This window comes from Mytilus galloprovincialis, chromosome 14 (assembly GCF_965363235.1).
Source record: "Mytilus galloprovincialis chromosome 14, xbMytGall1.hap1.1, whole genome shotgun sequence".
Taxonomy (NCBI): Eukaryota; Metazoa; Mollusca; class Bivalvia; order Mytilida; family Mytilidae; genus Mytilus; species Mytilus galloprovincialis.
Window position 1 is genome coordinate 57,264,549 of NC_134851.1, and position 23,401 is coordinate 57,287,949.

At 34.9% G+C, this 23,401-nt stretch overlaps 2 protein-coding genes across 2 annotated transcripts; one reads left to right on the forward strand and one right to left on the reverse strand.

Moving 5' to 3' along the window:
- Positions 1–11,779: 11,779 nt before the first annotated feature.
- Positions 11,780–15,291, reverse strand: LOC143058330 (E3 ubiquitin-protein ligase TRIM56-like). Its single transcript, XM_076231803.1, has 2 exons — positions 14,124–15,291; positions 11,780–12,918 (listed from the first exon to the last, which is right to left on the reverse strand). The coding sequence occupies exons 1-2, from the start codon at positions 15,219–15,221 to the stop codon at positions 12,100–12,102; spliced, it is 1,917 nt and encodes a 638-aa protein (XP_076087918.1). The 5' UTR covers positions 15,222–15,291; the 3' UTR covers positions 11,780–12,099.
- A 4,818-nt stretch (positions 15,292–20,109) lies between these two features.
- LOC143058667 (uncharacterized) lies at positions 20,110–22,540 on the forward strand. Its single transcript, XM_076232129.1, has one exon. The coding sequence runs from the start codon at positions 20,260–20,262 to the stop codon at positions 22,384–22,386; it is 2,127 nt and encodes a 708-aa protein (XP_076088244.1). The 5' UTR covers positions 20,110–20,259; the 3' UTR covers positions 22,387–22,540.
- Positions 22,541–23,401: the final 861 nt, after the last annotated feature.

Genomic DNA, 23,401 nt, shown 5'->3' on the forward strand with positions numbered 1-23,401 from the left:
TTCGAGGATAAATCATACTCTTAAGTCATAAACATTTCAAAGTAATTCATGTTTTTTTAAAGAATAGCCGCGGTGATAATTTCTGAGGGGTAATTACCTCATATTCTATATATTTATGTGGTATTTTTTATAGCCTGCTGCTGGATCATTGCATGTTAACATGTATCGATAAGAATAAATTATACTTTTGCTGAGTCGTTATTACAACAAGACATTGTGTATGCATTCCGTTATTGTAAAACTTATTCAATGTTATGACTTTCGGTCATTATTTTCATAACCCTCAAATAATCATGATTACAAAAATCGCAAGAAAATAATATACACTAATCCTTCAAGGATATTCACGTGCTCAAAAAACCTCATTCTCAATATAAATTTAATCGCCATCAATCAAAATTCCCTTCCAGATTTTGCACTTTTTACAATTGGTTCAAATGAGGCAATGATGCTGCAGCCAGATTATTAAATACATATCCACGTGAATTGCACAAATACTGCGGTGCAATGCCAGAAAATGAAAAACCTGATATTATCTGCTGACAATATTGTAAGGTCAACCGTAAACTGGAGAGTTTTTTTAGCTTTCTCTTTCCTGTGACAAAGCATGAAAGACTCATTTATCTGGTTACTTTACTTGAAATAACCTAAGTGATGTATGTGTTTCGGACCATGTGAGTATTTGGACCATACGCATATGCGTATACTCATATGGTCCGATCAAACGCGTATGGTCCGAACGTACGCGTATGGTCGGACCGTATGAGTATAATACTCGTTTGGTTATTAACGGGCCGGACCATATGAGTAGACCATATAGGTATTTATGGCTTGGGCAACTGCCAACAAGAGACGAAAATGACACAGATATCAACAACTATAGGTCCACGTACGGCCTCCAACCATGAGCAAAGCCCATACCACATAGTCAGTTATAAAAGGCCCCGATATGACAATGTAGAACAATTCAAACGAGAAAACTAACGGATTTATTTATATATATAAAAACAATGAACGAAAACAAATATGTAACACATAAACAAACGACAACCACTGAATTACAGGCTTCTGACTTGGGACAGGCACATAAATAAATAATGTGGCGGGGTTAAACATGTTATTGGGATCCAAACCCTCCCCATAATCTGCGACAGTGGTATAACAGTACAACATAAGAACGAACTAAAACAATCAGTTGAAAAAGGCTTAACTGATCAGATGGACAAAAATACAAATCAACGTTGCCGGCTACTTGTACATCCCGACAACAAAAAGGCACTAGGAAAAGATTGCATGTTAAGATTATAATTCGAGAAATAGTCTGATTTAATGTTGAGGAAGTTATGCAGTACCCTTTTTTGTCATATCCATTATAAGTTTGTAGTGAGTCTTGTGTGTTTTTTTTTTTTAAAGTTCATTAGTATGTTTTGGACTTTATGTGACGTCCAGCAAAACTTCCTAATTATGCGAAGTTTATTCTCATAACAGTTAAAGGAAGGTACAGTTTAAATATCGAGCACATGTTTTTAAATTTACTATTAATACTTATATTGTATTCTAATCTTTCAGGTGAGAAAAGATTTATCCTTATGTGATTTATTTAAAAGTACTTGGTGAGTGTTTATAAAATTTAAAATTATGGAAATACTAAGGCTTTTCTACCTCAGGCATAGATTACCTTACCTTACCTTACCGTATTTGGCAAAACTTTTAGGAATTTTGGTCCTCAATGCTCTTCAACTTCGTACTTTATTTGGCCGTTTTAACTTTTTTGGATTCGAGCGTCACAGATGAGTCTTTAGTAGACGAAACGCGCGTCTGGCGTATATACAAAATTTAGTCCTGGGGCCTGGTTTTCGAAAGTATCATAAGATATGTCATAAGATATATCTTAGGACAAATTTTATGACTATCATATGATATGTCATAGGATGTAAATCAAAGCTGTCTTAAGATTGTCATGGCTATGATGCTCTTATGACTGTCACAAGTGGACATATTTACGTTATTCTAATATTATATAAAAAATGGTAAAAATAAATAAAGACTGAAAAATAAGAATGACAATAATAATTATTATCATTAATATTATTTATGAATATTTTCTTTTTAATTATATGTTTAAATCTCGTTTGTTTATATATATAATATATTAAAGATATCCAAGTTCATGTATCATTATATAAAGATTCAATATTTTATTGAGGTCTCACCACTTGTATATTATTATACATGAGGTGTTATTTAATTGTGATTACTTTTAAGTATTTGTACATCGAATAGTCGCTTAACGAAATACCCGTGCAAATACGTTACTAAACTACTGTATAAAAGAAAATAAATAATTTAGATATTTATTATACGCAATCATGAGTAAGAAAAGAAGCCCAAATTTTACGTCGCAAGAGATACAGATTTTGGCTGACGAAGTCCTTACTATTCAGCCGACTCACAAACACAGCAACCAACAGTGCCAAAAAGAGAGGATGGGAGGCTGTATGCTCAAAGATAAATGCAGTCAATGACACAGATCACCTACGAACAGTTGAAGAGATTCGAAAAAAGTGGACCTGTTACGTCAGCAGTACAAAGAAGAAGCTAGCAGAAAATAAAAGAGAGTCACGGCGGACTGGTGGTGGCCCCTCCAAATGCAGTATCATCAGTAGAAGAAAAAGTAGCTGGGATAAACGGCAAAACTCCTATCAATGGAATTAAGGGCGGTATTGACACTTGTGTAGCTGCTTCATTTGAGGAAGAAGACTCTTGTGCTTCCGTTTCATCGCCTGAAAAGTCAAAAAGGTTGTCATCTTCAAGTTCCAGCATTTTGCAAGGTATGAACAGTTATTTTTTAAGGATAAACTACATGACAAATCGATCGATTGTTGATTGTGTAACATCCAGCGGCAAATATTTCAGGCAAATTGAAGGCGAGAACCAATTTTTGTTGCTGTTTATTTATCAAACTTTAGGTTTTCTTCTTTAAAACTGTTTATTGTTTAGACTTAGTAGACGGTATGAGGTTTGGTATTGTTGACGGCCTTATTTTGAGACATACTTACATCCATGTCATTTGATATGTAATGGGTAGTTGTCTCATAGGCAATCAAATCGTGTACTCTCGTTTTTGAAGGACTCTTGTGATCCATCAAAAACTACATCGTGAAAGGAAGGTAAATTGTACATAATAAAACAGTATGTGTGTCCTAAAACAACTCATGGATTATGATGTCAAATTTCGATACAAAATTTGGGGTAAGGGAATAATGGCCTATCTCTTTTATTCATTATTTTTGTTATTTTGATACTATTATAGTTTGAAAAGTTCGTACTTAACTGCCTACAGAAGGGGTCATAAACCTTAAAAGTTTTATACCAATAAGAGTAAAAGGTTGGTTGTGGTGTTAGAACGCACAGTTCATAAACATTTTTAATCTATTCTTAACATTTCATTGATCCACGGGGAAAAAATACATTATTTATAGAGTTTTTTTTTTGCTTACATGAAATGAAAATACTTATCTTATTTTGTTTCAGCCTTTCATCTTATTTCGTCAGACGATGATGATGCTGTTGAGGATGTGATAATTACCCAGGATATGCCATCTTCAAGTGAAGTTGCAAAATTGGACATACCAACAAAAAAAGTTCAGAAGGAAAATGAAACCTTGCACCTTATTGAAATTGAAAATGAAAGGTAGAAAGTGGAGAGAGAACGGTTACAGATAGAAAGAAGTAGATACGATCTAGAAAAAGACAGGTACAACTTAAAGATGCAGAAATTAGAGATAGAAAAGGAAAAACTGGAAATGGAAAAGGGCAGATATAATTTGGAATTGTCAAGGCAACAGTTACTATTGTTTTTCTGTTTGTCTTTTTCATTTTTAGCCATGGCGTTGTCAGTTTGTTTTAGATTTATGAGTTTGACTGTCCCTTTGGTATCTTTCGTCCCTCTTTTACAAATAGCTGAGCTATGCACAACACAACCAACCCTCTTTCAGATGTCTAATCCGTGTGTGGCTATCAATCCGTCAGAAAGCAGCTGTGATTGTTAAGTTTTGATGAAGTGTGTTTGTATTTATGTTTGTTATGCTATAAGTGTTGTGTATTTAAAATGTATTCAATTTTGCATATCGTTGTGTGATTTAGAAGGTATATCATTTACAGAATAAATTATTGATTATCGGTTGTTTTACATCAATGTCATTATTGAAGAAATTAAGTCGCATAATGATAACATGAAAGTTTAGATTTGTGTTTGCATCTCCATATACTACATGTACTACTAGAAACTATATTAAAATTCAAATATAGAAAACAAGCAATGGTATTTGGTGTAAGCTTTAAAAGCAATAGAAATATTGAAAAATAAAAAAAATATTACAGAAAATGTATTTTATTGGGAAAAGCTTCCATTTATAAGTCGTCTGCGTACAGTTGCACCATCGTTCAGATGACCAACGTACTGCTGCCTTGCTATATGTCCACGGTCACAGTGATTTTCATCTGGAGGTAGTGGAATGCCATGGTTAATGCACATATTGTGCCGAACTGCTACACCAACGGTAATGTCACAGCTTTCTTTTGTCAATGCATCTGAACCTTGATTTCAACAAACCAAAGCTCCTTTCCACAACACATCTTGCCCTCATATGTCCCCTATTATAGCGTTCCTCAGCTTCAGTACTGGAATTTAGCATAGGAGTCATCAACCATGGTCGCAATGGATAGCCACTATCCCCTAAAAGCCATCCAATGCCAATTTCTCTCGAATCAAATAGTTCATAAATGTTTGAATTGGTCTAAATAAAAGAGTCATGAATGGCACCAGGATATTTTGCGACAATGTTCAAAAACTTCATACTGGAGTCACAAACTGCTTGCACGTTAATTGAATGGTAGTTTTTTTCTATTTACATAGAGATGCTCATCCTCTGCTGGAGATTTTATTCTGATGTGTGTGCCGTCAATGGCACCGACAACATTTGGAAAGTTGTTCTTTTCATAGAAACCCCTCATTATGTTGTGCAGTCCAGCCTGGTCAGTTGGCATCTTTATATAATTCCTGTAAACCCTCTTCAAACATGAGGTAACATCACTTGTAATTTTAGATACGCTAGGCCTGGATATATTGTGTACATCAGCATTGACCATTTGGAAGCTTCCAGTGGCATAAAACCTGAGTGCTACCATGATTTGAAATGATACTGGAAAAGCACGAGATCTTGCTGTTGGCCGTGCTAAGTCGTTTTCAAACATTCTACAAAGTTCAAGAATCAATGGGCGTGAAAGTCTATATCTACGTACAATTTGATCATCGTCCATGTAATCTAGTGGGTTGTTTCTGTCTCGGAAGACCCTGTTTCGGCGTACATTTTCAGCTCGTTGTCGAATGTGCATGTAAACAGCAGCCCTATTCTTTCTTTCACGTGATGTCGTAACTTTTGTGATAATCATAAGACCATCATAAGTCAGGTCGCGAGGCGTCTTAAGTTTATGATAAAAGTTATGACATATCTCAACTTATGGCACTTTCGAAAACATATCTTACGACTATGACATGTCCTAAGACCATCATAAGACATGTCTTAGTCATAAGATACTTTCGAAAACCAGGCCCCTGGTATCTATGATGAGTTTATTTAACTACCTTGACATGTTTTAAACGTGTTATCAATGGTTTAAATTGGATTACTACGAAATTTGCTGTTCCACTTTGTAACCTATTTCATATAAACAGCTTTGTTAGTAGATACTTGAAATGCCATTTTTACAAAATCAAAATGTCTTTTAAATAGTGGGCTTAATTTGTGTTTGTATCAGATACGGATATAAGTAAACAAAATATTATGATCCGGGATTGAGGATTGGAATTTTATTCATGCAGCATTCTATTGTTTGTTTCAAGTGCATGTTAATATACCCAAACGTTTATTGTTTTATTCAAATGTATATTTAGAAGTCCTTATGATACTCCTTCGTTGCAACACTTCTATATTTACTTATAGTTTGTTTGAATAAGAAACAAAGAACGAAATACATGGAAATCAATAAATATTTATCAGCTATTTAACCCGAAAATGTATGTATAAGTAATTCTTGGAATTGATTACAAAAATGTTGGGGTATCGAAAAGGAAACAGTTTTGCCTTCTGTTTTCTCTTTTTGTTATTTTGGTAAAAAAAGGATTTTTGCAGTATTTCAGCTTTTATCTATTATAATAAAATAATAAAAATGTCATAGTGAATGAATTGTCTGTTTATTTATATGAAGTAAATTTGGTTGACTTATATGATACTCGACACCTTTTGGAACAAAAATTATCCTTGCAAATAAGTTCTAAGTAATGAATAACATAGATTGGGTTTCACCTTCAGAAGCAGTTTTTGAACGGGTAACATATTGTCGTGCAACTTCTTTTGTGAAGTGGCCACTGAACGCTAAGCAACCAACAACCAATCTTTTGTGAAGCTATACGACATGTCTGACGGTAAGTTACATTTTTTTTCTATACCAAAATTAGATTAAATGATAGTATTTATAAACACAATAACAGTTTGGAAGAACAAAAATGAATATGTACATATACATTTTTTTTTACAATATAAGAATTATGTAGAAAAAAACAAAAATTATCGAGAGAAAAAATATACAAAAATATAAATGAGAATCCTCGTTCAAATTAAAAGATTTTCCTGGAACTGGATTAAAGATGTGAGACGTTTTTTTTTCTCCTCAAAACCTTAAAAAAAAAAAAGAATGACATACCATAGTGCTAGCTGCGGAACCGTAGCTCTTAGGTCCTTATGTTATTTTTTGATTGTGGACCATAGAGCTACGGATTTTTTTTATTGCAAAACGTTCGGAATATCGACCCAGGTTCAGGTCGCACTTATTTCCCAAGAAAATATTGTTTATAATCAATGCAAAGCTTGTCAATATATATAGTTCGTTTCGTTAGATATTTTTCTAGGATATGACGTACCTATTTATGTTTGAATATTCATTTCCTATAGGTCTTCAGTTAATTTCTAAACTAGTATATTTATGGTTTACATTTGTTTTGTTATTTGATTTTGCCATGTGACTATGGACTTTCCGATTAGGTTTTCAACTGAGTTCAGTATACTTGTGATTTTACTTTTTTCCAGTAACATAATATTACGTTCAGTCATATATTCATTATGCCAAATATCTATAGGGGAAATAGAGAAAAATCTAAATTTGTGAAACCAGTGTTATTGAATGGGATGACGTATACGTCATCAAGGATTTAATCACAACGAAATTTCCAATTTTTAGAAATTGCACTTTTTTTTTTATCTTTTAAATAAAATTGAGAATGGAAATGGGGAATATGCCAAAGAGACAACAACCCGACCATAGAAAAAAACAACAGCAGAAGGTCACCAACAGGTCTTCAATGTAGAGAGAAATTCCCGCACCCGGAGGCGTCCTTCAACTGGCCCCTAAACAAATATATACTAGTTCAGTGATAATGAACTCCATACTAATTTCCAAATTGTACACAAGAAACTAAAACAAACTGGAATTGCATATTGCATATTCCAAATAATACACACAGGTAACTGAGTAATTAAAATGAGACCTTCAACACCATAATAATTTCCTTCATGTGTTCATGGATTCATTTGTTCAACTTCATTTAGAACAAGCATACCAAAAGGATGTACATAACGTATAAAATAAAATAATTCCCACACATAGTTGTCAGTGGCGGATCCAGGGGGGGGGGGGGGTTCCGGGGGTTGGAACCCCCCCTTTTTTGGCCGATCAATGCATTTGAATGAGAGCATATAGTTGGAACCCCCCTTTACTCTGGGTTGGGAACCCCCCCTTTTTAAAATGGTTAGATCCGCCACTGGTTGTGATTTTAAAATATGTAGACAAAATTGAGTATATTGCAACAACATGAAAGCTAAAGAAATGGATTCATTGTGAGATACTTTACTGTGTTTAATTTAATTAACTTGAAGATAAAAAAAAAGATGCTTGAATTTAGAAAAAAAAGAAATAAACATTTACCATTTTTATTAGCTGAAGTACATATTTTGAAACTTCAGATGATAATGGAACATGTACGCTCCAGAAGAAAGATGGAAGACGTTAAACAGATATTCAAGCACACAAGTTGAACATACAGTAATAACGCCACGGCAAAATTACGAAATCTGGTTCTTTCAGTCGTCGTTATATACCGATGGAGGTTTTTCTTCACATTCGTCCGAACAATAAAAATATACTATGGCATGAGTTTATGATTACAATATTTGTTTTCACATATTTTTCATTTATAGAACAAAAATATAACCAATCGTCCCACTGAAAAAATGAGGAAAATAAAACATAGATGGATGCGTTCTGGTTCTGATATTTTCCATTTGTTATTATGTAGTGAAAAAGTATTTTTCAAGAAAACATACGTTGTACTACTGTTATAAGTTGGTTTTTATCTTAGATATCTATATTTACAACAATCAATATAATAAATGTTAGCAGTCTAAATAGAGACATATATCAGTCAAAATAATAATCATACTGTAGTAACAACTATAAGACACCAAACAAATTGCTGTTTTCGAATTTTCATTCATTTGGATAATCTAAAATCTTCTTCATGCCAATAGATATAGGAAGATGTGGTGTGAGTGCCAAATGAGACAACACTCCATCCAAATAACAATTTATAAAAGTAAACCATTATAGGTCAATGTACAGCCTTCAACACGGAGCCTTGGCTCACACCAAAAAAAATGCTATAAAGGGCCCCAAAATTACTAGTGTAAAACCATTCAAACGGGAAAACCAACGGTCTTATCTATATAAAAAACGAGAAACGAGAAACACGTATAAATTACATAAACAAACGACAACTACTGTACATCAGATTCATGACTTAGGACAGGTGCAAACATTTAAGATTTACCTACATGTATACTTTATGTCTCTTTAGTCTGTAAAGCCAAACATTTCTCGTAAGTTTTTGTTTTAAAACATTTTGGCCTTGGGCATCAGTCATGAGACACACAACAAATAAGATAAGATAGAAAAAAATTACTGAGACCAAATGAAACAGCTATAGGTCATCGTACTGCCTTCAACAATGAGCAACGCCCATACCACATCTGAAAAACGGTCCCAATATCATAAATATAAAACAATTCAAACGAGAAAATTAACGGCCTTATTTATGTACAATTTTTTTTTTAAAGAAACACAAATGTGTAACACAGCAACAAACGAGAACCACTGAATTACAGGCTCTTGACTTTGGACAGGCACATACATAAAGATTTTGCGGGGTTAAACCTGTTAGCAGGATCCCAACGATGCCATAACCTGGGACAGTGGTGTACATAAGAATACAACATAAGAACGAACTATGAAAATCAGTTGAAAAAAGCTTAACTCATCAGATGAGTACAAATAGAAGTACATCTAACAAAAACACAGATTGGACGTGGTCGGGAACTTGTACATCCCAACATCAAAGGGACACTCAGTACAGATCTCAGAATACTCACACTTAGTTCAATGCGGATAACAACTAATAAGAGAAATCATGTATATAAGATACCACACATTCATTTTTTATAATTTAGAACAAAAACCTCATTGGAAGTTACGAAACACTTAGCTAATTTGCATGTGCATAGTACTTTATATCGTGGGGGTGGGGTGAGTCAATAGTGATAAATGAACACCTTAGATAAAGACATCTTTTATGTATATTAAAAGACAAAAGTTATATCGATCTCATTGTAGGATTATAAGACGAAATATCTATATTTTTCCGAGAGAAAAAATCAGATCTCTATTACTCTATCTCCACACCATCGCAGTATTAAAATGTAGCCATTGTATTCCACATGTTGGAAGTTCAGAGACAAATATGCATCTTATCTTAGAACTAGTACTGAAATTATGTACATGCTTTGAATCCTACGAACGAAACATCTTTTAGGGAAAACATATACTTACCTACTTACAGAATTGAAAAAAGCGGCGATGTTTTTTCAATGATGTTTTAAATGTTGCTTTAAACTGTTCTTTCTCTTCATGTTTTACACGTATAACACTATTTTCGTTATGAATATATTAATATATATAAGCATTTGTCGAAAGAAAAAAAAATAGAATGCGATAAGTGTTCCATAGTGTGTGTTAATTAAAATTGACAAGCGGTATAATTGGATTGTCTTTCTTTAAACTCTAGAATTAAATGAAGGATACCGAATAAGTTAAAGAGGACGATAATTCTATTTCCGCTGAGTGGGAGGGCTTGGAATTAGAAAATCGTTTGGTACCTAAATATTCCTCCCCACCTGTTAAGAGCCCAGCTTCTTTTTCAACGCGCAAGAATAATAGTTTTATGTTTATACATAAATGTTACGGTTTCTTGCATTTTATTGGCCAGCATATTCATTTGCATCTTGTCTTTATAATTTTCCAGGCCAACAAACGAAACAAAATGTTAAGTCTTGTAAGAGTTTATATGCGGAATAGTCTGCACCATCTAAAACCTCTTCTGTCTAAGCCTCGTGTTTTATGAAAATCAGAAGAATTCCGTCCTGTAGTACTTAACACGGATTCATTTTAGTCCATGGTCCTCATTTGTGCAATTTTTATTTATTTTCATAGTATATTAATCGTGTTCTTAAAGTGGAGAAATTAATCTGTAATTGGAGTCACTACGATAATGTGTATGGTTCTTTTTTCAGAGTGATATATTTTGAAATGATTAATTATTGGTTGCCTTATTCCAGTAGCAATTTTTTCAGACAACTTGATGACGAGAATAGATTCTAAGGCCGTTTGGGGTTTTTAACAGACACAGGAAAATGAATGGGCAGGAATTAAGTCTTGTAATAGACTTACCACGGACCACTCAAAGAGTTGTTGCAGTGATTCTTATAACTTTCAGAGAGCGTTGCACTATCTTTACACGATGCATAGGATCTAACTGCGCCATTCTGAAAGACCGTGGCAGTGTAATTGTGCATCCCGCACATTTAAACAGCCTGTCAAGGGTTTTACCACAGGTGGGAAGAAGATCAAAGTGACCCTTTGGGTCATTCTTTTGAAGAAATATCCGGCGGATACCAGGGTTCAATGAAGTGTGCTTGAAAGCGTAACATTGCCTGTGCAAGATCAGTATTCATCCTGATTGAAATGCAAACAACAATTAGGGGAAAAAGGCAAAAGGAATACTGGATTAACACATATTCGAATTCCGGAATACATCAGGATCTAGGACAGAACAGTTTATGTTTTTTCGCGAATTTAGAATAAAACTCTCTTTAAACTTTCGAAACAATTAGGAACTAGTCATTTGCTTGCATTGGTGGTTGGAAAGATTGGATTTTTCATATTTTGTATTCAAGTGTCAAAAAAGAAGAACAAAAATAATCAAGTCCCCACTTTCAAAGACAAAATTAACATATGTTACTTTTCTGAAGAACTCGATACGATGCACAACTAACATATTAAAAAACAATCAAAACGAATCACAGAATTGAGAGTACTCGCAGCTACTGCAAACTAGTTCCAAGGTCAATTACAACTAATAAACAACATGAACAAAGTTTAGAGGTATGGGCTTTGATAATTTTTTTTGACGGCAGTACTGTGACTTATAATAGCTGTTAATTTCTGTGTCATTTGGTCTCTTGTAAAGAGTTGTCTGAGAACTTGACTCTTAATTTTGATAATCATACCACATATATCTTTTTTTTAATATATATATATATATATAAAGCAAGTTATCTCGGGCAAGTCCTTTTCAATTTAATAATTTATTTAGCATATACAACCCTTTACCTAAAAAAAAGAAGAATACAGTTATAATGAAAAATGTCAATATGCAAATTAGACACTGAACTAGCAAATAAAGATGTGTATGAATAAATATTGTTTTGAAATAATCACAAAGTTCTCTTGTTTTTCCCATTGTTTTCTCTCTTTTATAACAAACGAACAAATTAATTTAGAAATATAGATCGAATCGATAATGTCCGGTAAAAAAACCCAAACGTTCTTTGTTGTCATCAGTAAGCGGCATTTCCGGTCTACTTTTGTCGGTTATATATAAGTCACTTTGAAAACTTTTACAGTTGCATCACGTGCCCCAACCCATAAAAATCCTTTAGAATCGATTGCGGTTGCATACGGACCGTACACTTCATCATTAGATGTGAGAATAAGGCGGATGAATTTACCAGAGTGATCTAAAAGATGTATAGCATCATTTGCATTGTCGGTGACGAAAATAAATCCTCTAGAATCGCATGCGAGACCACGTGGTTCAAAGCTATTTTTCAGACCGGATGTTTCTGCGCCAGTGTACTTCGCCTTCAGTGTTCCATCTCTTCTGTGTATTGTTACGCATCTTCGTTGACAATCAGCTATGCAGATATCTCCAGTCATATTGACAGCTATTCTAAGAGGATACATGAATTTCCATTGATCTTCATCTCCGAACTCTCCAGTCATTCTCCCATCAACTGAATAACGGAGAACTTTATTCTTGTGGCCATCTTTGTAATCTTGAAAAGCTAGCGACTGACCAGTGCAGACGAGAAGCTCGTTGTCCTCGGTTAACGCGATTCCTCGCGGGTGTTGTCCAAGAGTTGCTATGATTGAAAAGTCGATGTTTCCATGACTACGAAGAATTTGACGTTGGTCGCTACACGTTACGATCAAAGACTTTGATTTATCTTGAATGATTGAGTCGATGTTTCTGCCGACGGATTGGGTTCTCAATCTTGTACCGTAGACATTGAATAAATGTATTTCCGGTTTCCAACCGGAAGTTACCCATGCTTCACCATCGCCTACTGGACATATGGAGCTGACTACTTTGAATGTGTCGTCTACTTGGAAGACAGCCATTTCTTGAATCTGAAGTGTAAATATAAAATAAGTATTATCAAGTTAAAAAGTAAATAAAAGAACACCTATGCAGACCCCAAATTAATGACTTCTCTGTCCGCATTTATAAATATAACTATACATGTATATACAGTTGCTTGATATCGTCATATTCCATTTAAGGAAAATCTAAAACAAAAGAAGCGCTGCAACTCAGTGGCATATGGAACACTTAAGTTCATGTTTTAATCATTAGACATCTTAAGCATGTTAAGGTTTCTCTACAAAAATTGCAAAACTGCGGGGGAACAAATAATAGTACAAAAATAGATCTTGGATATATATCACAATCGAACTTTTCCCCCCTCTTTTCCTCTTTGAGAAGAATTGTCTGTTCTGATTGAATAAAATGTAATATACATATTACCCCCTTCTTCAAAATTATAGACAATATTCATAATGTATTGTTTTTCGACCCGTTTCTATATACTAACATAGTTTGAGTCAAGATAGATGCATACTATCAGAAGTCTGTCAAGACAAACGTTAATAGATGAGTGTACGCCATACACGCATTTCGTCTATATATATAAAAGACTCGTCAGAGACGCTCGAATAAAAAGTTAAAATGCATAAAAATAAAGTACGATGATGAAGGTGAAGGTAAGGAACAAGGTTTTATCAGTTTTGACATAACCAAATTTATTTTTGTCTGTTAAATACTTACATTGTTAAGTATCTCCCCACTTTAAAGTAGCATGTACGTTTATGGTTCAGGGGTGAAAACTCGTTTATTCAGGGGGGATCCAGTCATTTTCAAAAGGAGGGTTCCAACCATATGTCCCCATTCGAATGCATTGATCGTTCAAAATAAGGAGGGGGTTCCAACCCCCGAAACTCTAGATCTAGATCCCTCTAGATTCGCCACTGTTTATTTTTTTCACTTTCAGTCAAGCAAAAGGCAAACCACAAGGTAGAAATTACCAGGGGGACATTTAGAAAAATAGTGAAAAAAAACCTACACATAAAAGTAAAGATTGACCTATGCGAAACGAAACAAATGAAAACTCGAGTGATGAAGGTAACATTAAAAGATAGGCCAGCGATACCAAAGGGACAATCAAATTCAAATGTCGAAAATTAACTTACAACGACATGAATAAAAAAAGAAAAAAGACCCATATACTAAATTTACCCCTAGTGGGACATTTTTTTACTTTAAGATAAGCAAATACCTTAATATCTACAGCAGGCGGACGTCTTGTTGACAAGCTTCCGAACGACTCTTCTATCTTCCCTTCTAGAGTTATGCTAGGACTAAGTTCTAGAGTCAATTTAGGTAGTTGAAGCCTTTCAGCAGTTGTTGTTATATTTTCCATTTGTTGGACCAATAAATCCTTGTTTCTAGCTATTTCTGCATCTGCGCCGTACATGACTGCTTGATTCGCCGCGTGTATCTGCCCTGCAAGTGCTTTCGATGCTTGGGTAATTTTCTTTCTGTGGCTATCGATGCGTGCCGTTTCTACATTGTATTCCGAATCAACATCGTGTATCAATGTTGCTGCTAACTTGTCAACTTTATCGTGTAATTTAGTGGCTCTTTGATTAATGGTTTTAACAAGTCTGTCTTTTGTTTGTACCATGTTCTCTTCGTAACGATTCGCATCATTCAGCTGCTCGTGAAAAAGCGGAAGGTGAAGTTTTGCGCCCTCTAGTTTTGTATTCAGGTGCTCACGTGTTACTCTTGCTACTTCCTGAAGATCATCACTAACGTGATTCTCGTGTGACGTAACCTTGCATCGTAGACAGATGGTCATATCACATTTTCTGCAGTAGAATGTCAGCTCGTCCCCAGGATGTTTGTCACAGTATATTCTGGTAAGAACGCGGTGGCGAAGGTTAGGTGTCGAGTCGCGGACAAACAGGCCAATGAGATGATGATCGCGTGAAGCAGTCATCTTCAAGTGTGTCTTACAGCAATTTGGACACATGTTCTGGTCGCACTCTAAACATCGGCTGTCGGCAACATCATGTCGTTCGCAGACGTCACAGCGAACATTCGGCATATAGGTAGATCTTAGCTTGTCGGCCTTTACATAGAAATTTGTCTGGAATCTTGCCACCCCACCTTTTGGTATTAATGTATCTCCTAGGCATAGCGGACAACTAAACCGACCGAGCCTACCTGTCTTATCAACGTAAGACTCCAAACATTTGAAACAGAACGTATGAAAACATGGCAGAATTTTCGGACGAGTGTATTCCCCCAAGCAGATTCCGCATGCGTCAGGCTGGATCATCGGACCGAGTGAACTTGGCTCTCTGCTCTCCATCTCTTATCTATTAATTCTCGCTCTGATCAGTGCATGTTTCTAAAATATTAACCACCTTCTATCTGCTCGGTCGTCATGAAACAAGAAACTAATATCGCTTGTTACCAATGGTTGAGATTTGACATTTATTTAACGGAACAATAATTATGTCGACAGAGTTTAAAAACAATGCTAACATTAATGAACCTAATCATTTGTGTAGTATTGTCAAAGTCTAATTTGATTCACTTTTTAAATGCTTTAAAAATGGAGTAATTAATATCAGATGTATTGATTTTATATGGGAATTTATAGTTTATAAAACATTCAATCTGAAATTAGAACTAGAACTTATGTTTCGAAGGCACATAGTGGTCATAATTAAAGGCAAAAAACAAAAAAAGACTGATTTTAAACCATAAATAGTCGATATTGATCTTGCATTGAATAATAACGAGAACTGTTACTTGTTGATTTTCGGTTTTGTATTCATGAGGTGAGATAAGCCTTTTTAAACTGATTTTTTTAGTTTATACATATGTTTTTCTGTAACACCACTGTCAAGGGTAAAAACAGGGGGCGGGAGCGCTTTTAAACATCTTAAAACCTCCACATTATGTGTGCCTATCCAAAATCATTAGCTTCTAATTTAGTCAAGTTAGTGGTTGTCGGTTGTTCATGTCTGTCATATTTATTTTATGAATTGTTTTAATTTGTTATAGATTAGGCGGTGAGTTTTATGAATAAAATTTTAATTTCGGGGACGTTTTTGGTCGACTATACGGTATTGTTTTTTTCTTATTGTTGAAGGCCGTAATGTTGCCTATCATTGCTTACATTCACCTAAGGAGTAAGTCCAGTAAGACCCCTTTTTGGCCCAAAATATAGCAGTTTTACAAAACCGTTAAAAAGTAAGCTTTTAGTTATTTATTGGACAGTAGAATGCTTCTACATAAATATGGCCTGTTTTTGACAATACAATGCACATATATCGGGTACTAGCACCGTTAAGTAATGCTAAATTACTGAAATCTTCACTATTCTATCATTTTAGTTAAATTTTTGACAGTTTTCGTGTAAAACAAAATTGGCCGCATTCGTGTTCATCCTTTATATTGAAATGTAAGTTGTATTTGATGATAATACATAACATATATAAAGGTCGAGGATGCAAACGCGTACGGATGTGGCCACTTTCATATTTGACAAAAAACATCTGAAAAGTGACATTTTCCGGCATATTTGGTAGATTTTTAATATTTAGGCTTGAATCGGATCGTTTTAATGACTTTTAAAATCAGTTAAAATCTTTCACATAAACTAATTGATTCAAATGAAATAGACACTAAATTGTTTAAAAAGTGGTCACAATCTTTTTCATGTTCAGATGAACCTGAAATTTGAGGTCAAAATCGATCCTTACCAGACCTACTCCTTTGAACTGCGGTGGATACTTGTCTCATTAGCATAACATATTTTCATTATGAAATGTCAGATGCTCAACGAGAAATTTATTCGACATACATGTATTTAGTGTCTAACAAGCTATAAAGTATCACAAGTTATTCAATAAATGAAAAGTATGTTGCTCTCTAGATGTCGTTTGTTCGTGTTTTGTCGTTGGGTTTCTCGTGTCGCATATCTTTCCAACAGTGTAACAGTCTGGCCGATCTGTTTTTTATCGTTTATTTTTGATATGAGTAATTTGGAAATATTGCCCCGGTGTCTCGATAAAAGAAATCTCAATTTAACAAGACTCATTCACAATTTTTATTAAGAAAGTCAGTAAGTAGTATAAAACAATTGAAAATCAGAAATCGATTTTATTTATTGAAAAAACTCGTTTAAGACATTCAGTTAAATTATTCACTGCAACAAACACATATATATATAATGACTGAAACAAAATTAGTAAATCTTTATATAACAGTTATATTACAGTATCAATGACATTTATCCCTAAATCTTTCTTTTATTAAAAAAGAAAATCATATTACATGTCGACATATCATTTTCTTTACTAAAGCAACTATTTAAATTATTTTGAATGTGAAAAGAAACTTTAAAAGATTTAAAGTGTAGGTTGTCGTGTCAATACACAACCATTCAGATGATTGTAAATTGAGCATGCGTATTCAAAATAAATCGAGCGCTAAAATAACTAGTACTTAAGGTGTGTAATCTGATCTGTCGATTTTTTTTAAAAGTGTAAACCGCTTGTCATGTTCTAATCTAATATATAATTATATAGTTAAACCTGTTAAACCGAACTATCCTTGTGCATTGTGCCGTTCAAATAGTCCAAACGATGATTATAATTGACTTCAAATTGACAATATTTTGATATACTCCTGATCATGTTTTTACTATGTAATCGATGAAGTGTATTGAATCATTTTGCTGTCAGTATCATCCTGTTTATGCTTTCTGTAGTTGATGAGTCCAGCCCTTTCTATATCAGTTTATAATTTTTTCTTGAGATTTTCAGAAAAACAATGTTTTAGATTCGAGGGAGTTTAACACCACTTACACAAAAAGAAGTTGCTGTCTATGCTAATAGGTAGTTTGTTTTTCATGTTTATTGTCATACATTTTATCTTTTATAGCTTATACATGTAATACTGTACTTGTGAAATTATAAAAGTGAATGTTGGTTCGTGGCGGTTAGTGGGAGTCGGAGTGCTCGAAGAAAAACATCGACATTCTCCTGGAGAACTGACAATCATATTAATTTAAGATTGGAGTTGAACGCACCTACCTGAACGCTAGTGAAAAGTAAACTTATGCCCTTTGTATAAATTTGACATTCTCTTTAAAAAGTAAAATCACAAAAAAAAAAGAACTCCGAGGAAAATTCAAAACGGAAAGTCCCTAACCTAAAATATATTTATAATTTGTCGATTATGGTAGAGAATAAAAACCAAATATTCTTGAGGAAATAGTTTTTTGCATTTTGTCCGATACGATGCGATTTATTCAACATGATATTGCTCGGTGAGTACTTAAAAAAATATAAATTTTACTGATTCACTTCTTCAATATCCGTTAAGTTTCTACTAATAATTAAAGTCACAGAAAAAAATCACTCGCCAAAAAAAAATAAATCATTCGCGAAATAAGTTTTTTACGTGTTTATGTTACTGGTTACAACATATTTGTCCATTGCAAAAAATAAACGAACACATCAAAAATATATTGATTGCCTAGTTAAACCTTATACATCATATGCAAAACTGTTTGGTCTCGCATTTGTTTTTTTTTTAGACCGAAAACTTTAGATTACATACAGGCTGTTAGAAACTCGAACTCATCTAAATCACACTAGACCCAAATGTGACCATACTTGACCCAAATGTGATCATACTTGACCCAAAAGTGGTCACAATGGACCCGATCACACTGGACCCAAACATGATCATACAGGACCCGAATATAATCTCATAGGACCCGAATATAATCACATAGGACCCGAATGTTATCATACTGGACTCAAAGATGATCACACAGTACCAACTGTAATCACACTGAACTCAAATGTGATCACATTGGACCCAAATCACACTGGACTCAAATGTGATCATACTTGACCCAACAGTAGTCACAATGGACCCGATCACACTGGAACCAAACATGATCATACTGGACCCAAATATAATCACATAGCACCCGAATGTGATCATACTGGACTCAAACATGATCACAAAGGACCCAAATGTATCAAACTGGGCCCAAACATGATCAAACTGGACCCAAATATAATCACACAGGACCCGAATGTGATCATACTGGACTCAAATATAATCACATAGGACCCGAATGTGATCATACTGGACCCAAATTTAATCACACAGGACCCAAATGTGATTACACTTGACTCAAATATGATCACACTGGATCAAAATGTGATCATACTGGACCCAAATGTGATCACACTGGACCAAAATGTGATCATACTGGACTCAATAGTGATCACACTGAACCAAAATTTGATCACACTGGACCAAAATATGACCACACTGGACCAAATGATATCATACTGGACCCAAATGTGATCACACTGGACCCAAATGTGATCAAACTGGACTCAAATGTCATCACACTGAACCAACATGTGATCACACTGGACTCAATTGTGATCACACTGGACCCAAATGTGAACACACTGGACCCATATGTGATCACACTGGACCCAAATGCGATCATACTGGACCCAAATGTGATCACACTGGACCAAAATGAAAATGAAATGATAACTTTTGAAATAAGGGTTCACCAAGGTAAATATTAGCCATCGAAACACAGGCACTTGTCTCAGAAAAAAAGTCCTATATTACTTATTAGTGTTTTACAGTGAAACCTGGTTAAAACTGAATCTGAAAATAAACCGAAAACAGGTATTATCCAAACATGATCTTAAGCACCGTCATATCAAATTGTATGCGTTATGAACCTGATAAAAACCAAACATCGGCCAAAACCGAACAAAATCTTAAGTCACGTTTAAACAGGTTTCACTGTATTAAAGTGTGTGGGATTTTTTTTGATGAGACAAAAGGTGCATCGAAAGTGTAATTTTCTTTTTTGGTTCTCTTAAAAGCACTTAAAATGCTAGAATGTACTGCATACAAAGAGGTCTTTAAAATTATAGAACGATCATTACATATTTAAGGAAAAATATCTGTCGGATCTATCTTTAGTAATTGAAAAAAAAACCATGTTAACGAGTCTCGTTTCTATTGCCATTCAGTATTATTTATACACAATGCAGTTAAAAATTTGTATCGCCAAACTTCACGTTCTTTGTTAAAAATTGCACGCATTAAGGCTTATTAATTTCTTTTATTTTGTTTTAAATATACTTTAAAATGATTTAATATGAAATCTGATATATGAAAGTCATTTTAAAAGTTCATTCTAGTCTTAAGTGAAAATGTAAAAACGTGTTTTAAAATAGACAATCATGTTTTATTAGGTTTGAGACACTCAACGTGTGATCTCCATAAGAGAATACATCGAAATGACCACTGGACGTTAATCAAATAACAATCAATCAATCAAAATGGCTACCAGCCCTCAGGATTTTAAATATCCGATTGATCATCTCGAAAGATGTGGGTTATGTCTCAAAACTTTTCGAGAACCAAGAATGTTACCATGTTTTGATAGTTTCTGCAAGGATTGTATAGCGGTCTACATGGATGCAAAACGAACAGGACAGACGTTTCCTTGCCCATTGTGTACGGAATCTATAGACATTCCAGAAAAAGGCGCCAACGGATTTGACACAAATATCCACGTGGCAGCCACGCGAGCTGTGTCTGCTGTTTTCCAAAGACCAGACTGTGATATTTGCGAGACCAAAGATCCAGCAGTGAACAGATGCGTTGAATGCGCACAAAACATGTGTCAAGGATGCAGTAAAAATCATCTTAAAATCAAATCAACGAGAAGTCATCATCTTGCAAATATGACGGACCCTGAAGGACGCGTGTATCTAACGTCAAAAGCTTTCTGTACAAAACACCAATCAGAAGAAATTACATTTTTTTGCATTCAGTGCCAGCAATCTATATGCTTGAAATGTCGTCTGACAGTGCACGAAAATCATCTAACGGAAGATTTAGCCGACAGTGCTACGAAAACGAGGCAAGTTTTGACAAATGCTCTGAAAGAGGCAGAACACACAGCGACAGCACTACATAATCAGTATAATGATTACAAAAATTATAGCAAAAACATTGCCATTATGAAAGGTCAAGTTTTGGCAAATCTTGTTACGCAGACGCAGAGGCTTCATAAACACATCGATGAAATGTCGGTTCGGCTGTCTTACTTCGTCGAAGAGGAAACCTATTCCGAACAACATTACATCGAATCAAGGACCCGAGAACTTGAAAATGCCATTACATCTTGCAAAGCGCGGATTCGGGCGGCAAATCAAATAGTTGAATGTGGATCAGATGTTGAGATAGTCCAAGCTACTGGCAAGTTAAATGCCCGTATGCAGAGAATAATTAACCCGTCTGTGACATTCATCAAACCAAATAGACTGGAGATTGATTATATTCCGAGCGTCGTCGTTGACGAAGACTTGGAGGGATTATTTGGCATGTTAAATAGTAGAGTACAATCACCGGACTATATTCGGACTGAGGAAGTAATATCATTCCGCCTATCAGACGGTGACGATGTTGTTAATTGTATTTGCCCGACTTCTAATGGAGAAGCTTGGGTCACCATTGGCTGGACTTCAGAGATAAGGCTGATTAACAGAACCGGTGTAACAATTAAGTCATGTTTTATAAGTTCCGATATAGATTTCATTGCACGTGACAAGAACGAGCTCTTATACGTCTCGTGCCGAGCCGAAAAATGCATTCGGAAAATTAACCAAGAAATGGAAATAGTGGAATCTATAGTTTTTGATGGATTTCCACGAGGTCTTGCAATAACTACGACAGGAAGTTTACTTGTTTGTTTACCGAAATCGAAGACATATTTCGAGTACTCTCCTGCGCATGTCAACATAGTGAGACAGATAAACCCGGATACATCTGACGCAATCAATTACGGCGAATCAGGTGATTTGTTCGTTTATCCAATTAGAGTAGCTATGAATCACTACGGTGACATATGCGTGTCCGATAATCTTCGTCACAGTGTCACCATATTTGAAAAGAGCGGTAAAATAAACTCCATCTATTATGGACAAAAGTCAACAGACGATCTCGGAAGGGAATCAGCACAAAACACATGTCGATCGCAACTGCGTGTTTCTAGAAATAATGGTAACGAAGAAGTAATATCCGCGAGGGGATCCGATGGCGATTTCGAAGAACCAATTATATCTGCTCGATCAGGCAGGTCATCAAAAGGAACACCGATTGCAAGGGCTATACCAGAACCTGAATCGGAAATGAGCCCTTTTGATCCCAGAGGAATAGCATGTGACCGATTTGGGCACGTTCTCGTTGCGGACTATAACAGTAATTCTGTACATTTGTTGGACCATTCTGGACGATTTCTTCGACTGCTGCTGACAGATGCAGATGGAATGTTTGGACCAACGTCCATAGCTATAGATGAAGATGGATTTCTTTGGATCGGAGGAGGAAATGCCACGGTTCGTGTTTACAGGTACATTAAAGCAGACGAAACAAAGAAGGAACCAATGCAGAGAAAATGAATTACTTAGTTTACTTTACAAAAATTCTAATTGAATGAGAATTTTTTTGATATGCAATTTGGAGTGTAGGAGTTGCGGTAGATGGACCATAGTGAAATTATTGTGTACAAATGCCTAACTGTAGAATGTTTAGACTTTTAAATTCTAAATTTTATCTTTTATTGTTTTCCTTTATCATTGTTCATGATATAGAAATAAGAAGATGTGGTGTGATTGCCAATGATACGACTCTTCATCATACACCGAAGGACAAAAAAGTTAAGAAATAAAATTTAGAATGGAAATGGGGAATATGTCAACAACCCGACCAAAGAGCAAATAAAACAAAAAACAAAAAACGAAGGCCACCAATATGTCTTCAACACAGCGAGAAGTTACCGCATCCAGAGGCGTGATTCAGCAGGCCCCTAAACAAAAAAAAACATGTGTACTAGTTCAGTGATAATGGACGTCATACTAAACTCTGAAATATAAATGAACTTAAATTAAATATCATACAAGACAAACAAAGACCAGAGGCTCCTGAATTGGTACAGGCGCAAAAATGCGGCTGGGTTAGAAAAGTATTTTAACATCTCAACCCTTCCTCTACACCTCTAGCCACTGCAGTTTACTGTAGAATGTTTAGACTTTTAAATTCAAAATTTTATCTTTCAATATTGTTCATGATATAAACATGAGAATAACATTAACGGTACCAATTTTCAGCACCAAATGCGCATTTCGACAATACATGTCTCTTCAGTGATGCTCGTGGCCAAAATATGTAAAATCCAAAGCTTATATAAAAGATGGAGAGCTATAATCTAACAGTTCCAAAAAGTATACTCAAATCCGTGAAAGGAATCAAAGCTTTGCATGAGGGAAATACATTCCTTAATTTATAATAATTTTTAATATTTTGAAACAGCAAATTTAATAACACAAAAAATCTGTATTTTCATGCCAGTACCGCAGTACTGGCTACTGGGCTGGTGATACCCTCGGGGACTAACAGTCCACCAGCAGGGGCATC